General features: G+C 41.7%; 1 protein-coding gene across 2 annotated transcripts in view; it reads right to left on the minus strand.

The window, feature by feature from the left end:
* LOC109614608 (partitioning defective 3 homolog B) overlaps nt 1-4236 on the minus strand; it is a 138104-nt gene extending 133868 nt beyond the window's left edge. For both annotated transcript variants that reach the window (XM_029116575.2, XM_029116574.2), the window contains exon 1: nt 3553-4236. In XM_029116575.2, the coding sequence (XP_028972408.2) occupies nt 3553-3669 (117 nt within the window). In that variant the 5' untranslated portion in view covers nt 3670-4236. The remainder of the gene's footprint in view (nt 1-3552) is intronic.
* Between the last annotated feature and the right edge of the window lie 5760 nt (nt 4237-9996).

Here is a 9996-nt window from a genome sequence, read left to right on the forward strand (position 1 = left end):
TGGCCAGTGCAGACCGGGACCACCCCACAAGGGCTGCAGTCTTGGAGATGCTCTGGCCCAGTCGTCTAGCCTTCACAATTTGTCCCTTGTCTAAGTCACTCAGATCCTTACGCTTGACCATTTTTCCTGATTCTAACACATCAACTTTGAGGACAGAATGTTCACTTGCTGCCTAATATATCCCACCCACTGACAGGTGCAAAGATAATGAGATTATCAGTGTTATTCACTTCACCTGTCAGTGGTCATAATGTTATAGCTGATCGGTGTGTGTGTTATAGATATATATCACACACACACACACGAAACTCTCTGCCATCAATCTTTCACTACTTTCAGTCAAATAAAACAAAAAAAGCGTGGGAAAATTATTGGATTTTAAATAAATACACACGCACACAAAACCCAGCTGCAGGCTAGCTAGTCTGGTGACATAACACTCACACTGCTCTTGAAAAACAGGTTGCTCCTGTGGGATGAGCCACATGCTTTTCTGCCCGAGCAGGTTAGTTAGACTGACGTAGTCCTGTCAGCATGTGTAGGATGGCATTAGCCCTGACCCTGGGTCAGTTTCGGCATGTCCCTGACTAAGGGTTAAAATTCGGAGAAGGGATCCTAGATCTGTTTCTAGGAGAAAAGTTGACTGGGTGCGGTATGCAACTGGAACGTACCCTGACAACTGGTTCTCCTCCAGAGACAGAGGAATCCAGGAAACCATTCCACATACTTAACATAATTATTTATTCAAATCACTGTGTCCCCATCATTCACATGCATTAAGAATTAGCCTAACTGGCACCATTTTTAGCTAGCTCTTATCTCATTTGATATCTTATTTTACTGCATTATTCCTATTGATTCACTTTTCCTACTTGTATTTTTCAAGAAATGTTGTCTGTCTGTTACGCACTTTGAAATGCATGCATTTGTAAGGAATGTGCTATAAAAGTATGGTTTGTCTGATACTCCAATTTTGCTAGTATGTACATAATACTAGTAGTGCTTGTCCTAGATGTTTCAAGGCATCTAACTTTTTAACTGCTTTTCCTGCCCTTTGACTACTTTTCCATAATGCTGTCTGACTCCGTGACACTTCAGCTGAGTGCATTGAAACACAATACAGGAGAATCGGCCGCAAGTTGTAATTGTCAAACTCCAGAAATCCCATGTATCGCAGACATTCATACACTTCCTGGGTCCCTTTCAAAATAAAAGAGAAATCTGACAACAATGGTGGATCAGTCGACACAAGAAAAGAATTAGGCCTAGCAGTGACAGTCAGTTAGAGGGTAAATTTCTGCACATTACACCACTAAGTCGCCCATTTGAAGCGATATCTCCCACGGACGGGTAGAGACGGCGTCGCTCATGAGCGGCGAGGCGCGGAGCGATTAGCGAGGCGCCTCGTCGCTAAATTCAGGGCACTGCTTTTTCACACATTAATCCTACCGACGCATAATTACACAGCTGCGGGGGAATTGTGTGGGATTAGCGTAGGGAAGAAAGAAAAAAAATCTTCACGAACAAGCCAACAGATATCTATGGGGTCCCTCCAGGAAGGTACAGTAGAAAAGGGAGCTGTAATGAATATAGCACTTCAGTGTACAGACAGCGTAGTTAGTTGTGCTTTGCTTTTGAGAGTCACAGTTCTCTCTGTTGGCAAGGGCTTCGGCTTTAGCTGGAGTGGCAGGAACCAGCCTCTAAACTGTCCAATGCTGGTAACACTACACACCCTTTTCCACAGACAGTGTGTGACTTGGACGTTCATCTGTGCGCCTTTGGCCGCAGACTGCTTAAACCAAAGTCACTCCACACACTCTTTGTATGCTGTCACACCAGTGGCAGGCAATCAGAGCACTGTGAGCCAGAACAAATTCCTAGCAAGTCCCTTGATTGTTCGTAGATCAGTTGCACTAGACGTGCCCACATTAACAGCTTTATGTTGAAACCAATTGAAACCAAACAGAATTTAGACAAGGGTGCAAAGGAACTCAGGCCAAACAGCTAACTGTACCAACTCCCTGTGTCATCTAGCATGCCACCTGATAAGTGAACTCAGAGGAAGAACCTCAACTGAACGCCCAGCCTCCTTCTCAAACCCACTGGCTGAGGTCAGAGGTCCTTCCCTTCTGATGGGGAGAGGGGCCATATCTAATTAGACTTCCCCAGGCGACATCATCCCACAGACAGGGAATATAGGCCTGGATGTTAGGGTAGGACTGAGAACCATTTAGGCCCAGTACTTTTGACTATTGCCCAGGTCGAAAAAAGCGGCGCTGTCCACTGGGAATCGGGTCCCCTAGAGGACACAGCCCTTGCCCTGGATAGCTCTGGCAGATGAGAGCCCACCGACATCGTTGGGCGCATGGGCGGAAGCTTTTTACCATCCCCGCTGCCTGCCTGGCACAACCTGTCCATCACCAGCGTCTCACCGCCGTCCCATGCCAGGGAAAACCAACCGATAACGACGGGGCTGTCAGCCAGCCTAATACCCCATCAGTCAAAGGACAAAGGCTGTTGTCTGGGCCACAAGGGCCTGGCGAAACCATGCCGAGCACATCCAATACTAGGTCCCCACCTGCCCGGGGAGATACTGTCCATTTAAACACGAGGCTAATAGTATATCTCTAGACAGCTGCTCCCTAGCCGGGTGAACACAATACTCATATAGACCACTAACACCTGGCTCTTTGGTGCTTACAAAGGAAGAGATTGAAGGTGATTTCCAATGTGGAAGGTTGATTTGGGGCCTGGCTCGCCACAGAGAACAATAACCTTTTCAAGCATCTGGGTATATGTACGGTTAAGAAGTTGAGATTTCTGGATGATATCGTAGTTACAATTTGTTAATTTGACAGCTTGGGTTTGTCACGGTGGGCCTAGTCACATAGCTGCTACTGATCTCCAATGGCTGTGTCAACATTAGGTAGAGACTTGATATTTATACTGTATAGACTACAGACTATGTACAGCCATCTATGTGATTATGTCTTTGTACAGTACCCCTCTATTATTTACAATGCCATTTATTGTGGGGACCCTAGGCGTTGTTGCTGCTGCCTTTGGCACACTAACCAATGGGGATCCTACAGTCCTAAAATCCTGAACTATACAATTTCCGGCTAGAAGCAGGACAACCGGTATGCAAGCGGCTATATTCTGATATTTTTTTCACTAATTGTTCTTCTGGAAAAAAAATCACATTAGGGCAGGCTGCTTACACCTCTGACAGTCATTCTGCATGACACTTCTTAGTATAGGCTATTCATTGAAATGCTGCTGTCAGGTGTAATGCGATTCAGTCATTTGAATAATAAAAAACGTTTTAAGAAATTAAGTGTAACGTTAATGGGAAAACAAGGAAAATGTGATAATAGATAGGCCTAGAAATAGCTGTCAACCACTGGGGATGATGTTAAAAAATGTTATCACGTGATTATCCGAGTGAAAAAATATTAGCCTTTACTATCGATGCAAACAGGGTTAAGACAGATGTGAAAGAAAATGTCAGCAAAGCTAGATTCGTCATATTTTAAAGTCACTTTAGCTTACCTGTTCAATAATCTTTCGATACCTCTGACTGGCCTGGTCTATCAACTCCCGAACTGTCCATCCTCCTTTACACGGAACGACCACTACTGTGTCTCCAAAAGTTACATTTACTTTCATGTTGTCCTTTTCATCCGAATACAAGTAATTGAAATAAGCTCCTTTGATAAACGTTATATTCCTCTTTGATTTATCCACCTGTACTAGGCTCCGAGGCACTCGATACCGCAAAGACTTACCCGAAACTGGCGCAACAGGTGTCACTAGACGAATTTACAAAAACAAAATGGCATGCGTGAATTCAAATACTATGTTACTAGAAAACGAATAGTGGTCTACACTATATTTATGTATCCTTCTCAACTATATGTACAATACATACACGCAATAGCATTCACAATGTGTCAGCTTAAAATGTCTGTTAAGGTTTACACTGACACCCGGAAGTTGACAAACAAATTACATCACGGATAGTTCATCAACGATTACGTACTCCTTGAAATCTCAGGTGTTGTCACTGAAGTTATTCGAATAAACGTCCTGTTTTAAACAATTGGCAACGCCTGTAAAACATTTAGTTGTATCACAAACTCTCAAAATACAACATAAGAAAAGCTTACTTCAGAAATGGTTAAAGCGAAAACATTCGAAAAACAAGAAGACATTGACTAGTAAACCACCGAAGTGCCGTGCCCAAACTTTGTTAAAGGGCTAGTACGTCTATTACCGAGAGCCATAGCCGTAGGGTGCTTGTACAAAGAGGCGAGCTTGAACTAGTACGAGTTGGAACTAATATGGAGTTTGAACTTGAGCCGTAGCCGTAGGGAACCTGAATTGCCATTACAGACATTGCCTACCAATTTACATAACATTTCAAGTTGACCCACTACATAGCCCAAGAATGGTAGATTTTCATTAATTAACTCATTCAAAGGGCCACAACTGTTTGTGTATTTCTTTAGATAATATGAGTATGAGTATGGCGAAGGTAGGACAGAGGAGTTAATTTTATATGCAAAGGGTTAGAACGTAGAAGAGTGGAGACTATCAGGAAATATTCCCAACAATGCAATGACAGGAGGACCAACAGTGAATGCAGAAATCTCTGGGCCCCAGCCACTGCTTCAACTGCAACAGTTGTGAATTGTGCTTCACAAGTAGAATGCATGTCATGTAAAATATAAATTGTATTTGATATGGCTGAATTTTTAAGAAACTTGGCAGCTTGGTGTGGTTTAGGTGACTGACTCTGGTACACAGAATTAAGACACAGTACCTGTAAAAGGAGGAGGACAGGTATCCAACAATGTTTTTTTCAAGGAACGTGTAAGTACTGTAATCTAATGAGTAACATTGCTTCTACAGTTTTGGCATGACACATTTGAGGGAGATTTGTACAACAACAATGGCTGTACCAGTTTTAGCAACAAAAATCTCCCGCTTTGGAAAGTATAATCTTTTGGCGGGTGTTGGCCAACGTTACCATCACAGAACAGGTCCAAGTAAATCCAATTGTTTGCAGCTACCACCCCTCTCTAAATCAAAACTAAACATGTACTCAATGTTGTTTCTCATCATGCACAAGGCATGGCCATTTTGTATTTCCAGTTTGTCATATTAACCAGCTTTGCAATTTGGCTGAATGCCGGTGCAGGCGTTAAGTGGAACAGAACTTGTATGCACAAACATTTTTATCCATTTTAGATTTTGTTTTTGATTAAATATTTTCTTGGGCACTGCTTGACAACGGAAACATCGCAATGGTCAATCAATTAACAATGCTGTCTACAACTTGTAATGTGCTGCTGACTGATTAGACCATCAATCACAAGATGGGGGAATTCACCAATTTTGATGTGGCCTTATTTTCATTGTCTTCATACTGGTTGGTGTATGTATATATGTATCTATGTATATACACTCACCTAAAGGATTATTAGGAACACCATACTAATACTGTGTTTGACCCCCTTTCGCCTTCAGAACTGCCTTAATTCTATGTGGTATTGATTCAACAAGGTGCTGAAAGCATTCTTTAGAAATGTTGGCCCATATTGATAGAATAGCATCTTGCAGTTGATGGAGATTTGTGGGATGCACATCCAGGGCACGAAGCCCCCGTTCCACCACATCCCAAAGATGCTCTTTTGGGTTGAGATCTGTTGACTGTGGGGGCCATTTCAGTAAAGTGAACTCATTGTCATGTTCAAGAAACCAATTTGAAATGATTTGAGCCTTGTGACATGGTGCATTATCCTGCTGGAAGTAGCCATCAGAGGATGGGTACATGGTGGTCATAAAGGGATGGACATCCCTTTATGAAAAAGAAACAATGCTCAGGTAGGCTGTGGCATTTAAACGATGCCCAATTGGCACTAAGGGGCCTAAAGTGTGCCAAGAAAACATCCCCCACACCATTACACCACCACCACCAGCCTGCACAGTGGTAACAAGGCGTGATGGATCCATGTTCTCATTCTGTTTACGCCAAATTCTGACTCTACCATCTGAATGTCTCAACAGAAATCAAGACTCATCAGACCAGGCAACTTTCTTCCAGTCTTCAACTGTCCAATTTTGGTAAGCACGTGCAAATTGTAGTCTCTTTTTCCTATTTGTAGTGGAGATGAGTGGTACCCGGTGGGGTCTTCTGCTGTTGTAGCCCATCCGCCCCAAGGTTGTGCATGTTGTGGCTTCACAAATGCTTTGCTGCATACCTCGGTTGTAACGAGTGGTTATTTCAGTCAAAGTTGCTCTTCTATCAGTTTGAATCAGTTGGCCCATTCTCCTCTGACCTCTAGCATCAACAAGGCATTTTCACCCACAGGACTGCTGCATACTGGATGTTTTTCCCTTTTCACACCATTCTTTGTAAACCCTAGAAATGGTTGTGCGTGAAAATCCCAGTAACTGAGCAGATTGTGAAATACTCAGACCGACCCATCTGGCACCAACAACCATGCCACGCTCAACATTGCTTAAATCACCTTTCTTTCCCATTCTGACATTCAGTTTGGAGTTCAAGAGATTGTCTTGACCAGGACCACACCCCTAAATGCATTGAAGCAACTGCCATGTGATTGGCTGATTAGATAATTGCATAAATGAGAAATTGAACAGGTGTTCCTAATAATCCTTTACGTGAGTGTACATACACATACATTCACCTAAAGGATTATTAGGAACAGCATACTAATACTGTGTTTGACCCTCTTTGGCCTTCAGAACTGCCTTAATTCTACGTGGCATTGATTCAACAAGGTGATTCATAACATTTTGCCTTGATGCGACCCTTTGCCTTGATGACAGCTTAGAACACTTTTTGCCTTCTTTCAACCAGATTCATGAGATAGTCACCTGGAATACATTTCAATTAACAAGTGTGCATTGTTAGAAATGTCTTTCCTTTTTAATATATTAGAACCAAATACCATATTATGGCAAGAACAGTTAAATAAGAAATGAGAAACAACAGTCCATGATTACTGTAAGACATGAAGGTCAGTCAATCCGGAAAATGTCAGCTTTAAGGTATCTTTGAGTACCTTAAAACTGGTACTTTTTTACCTTAAAGCTGGTACTTTGAGCATTAGGCAAAACCATCAAGCACCATTATGAAACTGGTTCTCATAAAGGCAGCCACAGGAAAGACCCCGAGTTAACTCTGCTGAAGTGAATAAGTTCACAGTGTTACATCCTCAGAATCTTTTAATTAACTACATCTCAGATATGTCACTGAGTTCAAGGAACAGACACATTGTAGATTTTTGCTTCCAAACACTGTCTTTGTGAGATGCAGAGTTGGTGAATGGATGATCTCTGCATGTGTGGTTTCCACCGTGAAGCATGGAGGAGAAGTGTGATGGTGTGAGGGTGCTTTGCTGGTGACATTGTTGGGGATTTATTTAGAATTCAAGGCACACTTAACCCGCACTGCTACCGCAGCATTTTGCAGCGATACACCATACAATCTGGTTTGCTATTAGTGGAACAATCATTTGGGTTTTAACAGGACAGTGACACAAAACACACCTCTATACAGTATAAGGGCTATATGTTTAAGAATTAGTATGATGGAGTGCTGCATCAGATGACCTGGCCGCCACAATCACCCAACCTCAACCCAATTGAGATGTTTTGGGCTTGGTTGGACTGCAGAGTGAAGGAAAAGCAGCCAACAAATGCTCAGCGTGTGTGGGAACTCCTTCAAGAGTTCCCACATAAGCATTCCAGTAAAGATGGTTGAGAGAATGTCAAGATTTCAAACAGGCGAAGGGTGGCTCCTTGGAAGAATCTACAATATAGATATAGATTTGTTTAACACTTTTATTTTTTGGTTATTACATGATTCCATGTGTGTTATCTGATAGTTTTAATGTCATCAGTATTATTCTACAATTTGGACAATTGTTAGAATAAAAAAATATCCTTGAATGGGTAAATGTGTCCAAACTTTTGACTGGTACTGTATATATATAATATAATATTATATATTATATTTGTACAGAGGAAAATGGAGAACAGTGAAGAGAAAATTATTATGGACCCTGCAATGATTTTAGGTGACTACAATGCATTATCATAATGTCTAAGTGTGGAATAAAAAGCACCAAAACACTCCAAATCAACTCATATTACATTAAAACCTTGCTGTGTGCACCTATTGGCGTAGCTGTCTTGGTCACTGCCTTGCAGGGCAGTTATGTCATTGTGGTTAGGAGTTGAATCCTGGATGCAGTATACCAACCATGCTCTTGAATCCAACAAATTGGCTGAGCAATGGTTGGATGTCAGACAGGGTTGCCTTGTCTCGTTGCGCTCAAGTAACTGCTTGCGGTAGTTCAGTAGCCTGAAAGCTTAATCTAAGTTGTTGGCTGGGGAATGTGCTCTCAGATGCTTTGTATTTGCTGGCTATTACTGGATGAGCAAGCACTGTGATAAGAAGTGACTTTTAGAGATCTCTCCCAAATCTGTTGGGGAGTTATTTAAATGAGGTAAGGTAATTTACAACTTGGAAATTGTGAAATAAACAAAAATCCATTATTATTATTCTGATAATGTCTCTCTGCTCATATTAGTACATTTCTTTCAATGTCCCCCATGTTTGAATTATGCTGTTTATAGCAACAAAATAAAGTCAATATTGATTCAAGGGAAAATACTAATTGTTTTATGAAGTGCTTAGAGATATTTACATATTACATTGTAGTTAATGGCAAGAAAGGACTAAAGCTAAATAGGACAACCACTGTTCTCTGTAAATGGTTTGGAGAATCAACTACATGCAGAAATCACAGCTTATGTTAAAATTGTGAATTAACTATTCAATCAACTAATGAAAATGCATTGCAGGGCTTTGGACCACTGGCTGTTATGGACCACTGTAGTATGTACTTGCAAAAGTCCTCAGACTCTGTTTTTATACTGTGTTATCATCCCCTTGAGAGGGGCCCTTTCTGAAGGCTTAAATGTGTTTGCTTTTGGGTGCTCAGAAGAACCCTGCTCAATCTTTCTGGAAGGTGCTGGAAACCACTCCTTAATGCCTTGACTGGCTGAACTTTACCTAACCACCCTTCCAGAAAACACAAAACTTCTTCATGTTTGACTTTTTTCTTGAAATACTCTTCAAACCAGCAAAGATGACAAAGCCTTGTCAGGTTGCTTATGTCCCCAAATTTAATTTTGCTCTGATCTTCAGCGGGGAAAGGAGATTACTGCAGCTTGCGACTTCGAAGTTGCACTGCCATTTTGTGATACTTCTTCCTCTCTTCATCCACTTCAAACTCTATACCACAACGTCTTCCTTTTAAGAGCAAACGTCTATCCGTAACCCACTTCACAATCTCTTTGCTTGAAGGGCAGATACCAAAGCCTTCAGTACAAATTTTTGGGGAAAAGTAATCCAGTTGTCTGGCCCAAACACTTGGAACAAACTGCAAAATGTTGTGAATCTCTGAAAAGGTCTCTGAATGAGAATTTCTCCACTAACTCTTCCCTTCGCAGACTTTTCAAACCCCCTCCTACCATTTCTTAAAGTCCCAATTTTATCCAACATCCTCTGGGAGATCTGTCAAAAAAAAAATCTAAATTCTGTAATTTCCTCCTACCCGTAAACTTTTGCTAAACAGCTTTTAGATTTTAAATCGCCCGTTAATGCATCAACTGTTTCTTCCTTTTCTTTGGCTGTTTCCTTTGTCTAAAAGGTTTTTTGGCCCCATCAACCCCAAAAGCACAAACAGATGGATTCATATGGGTTGCTTCCCAAATTGCATGCTATTCTTTAGAATGGGAATAGGGTGCCATTTTGGGAAGCAGGCGTAATAGCGACAACCAATTACTTTGTCTGGCATTGTAATCCCCCTCTAAATGTGTATTCTATGACCAGGACAATGCAGAGCTGCCCTCCTCCTCCCTTCCTCATTTCCACCATGCAGTGATGAACAAGGT

Source organism: Esox lucius, chromosome 22 (genome assembly GCF_011004845.1).
Source record: "Esox lucius isolate fEsoLuc1 chromosome 22, fEsoLuc1.pri, whole genome shotgun sequence".
In the NCBI taxonomy this organism is placed as follows: domain Eukaryota; kingdom Metazoa; phylum Chordata; class Actinopteri; order Esociformes; family Esocidae; genus Esox; species Esox lucius.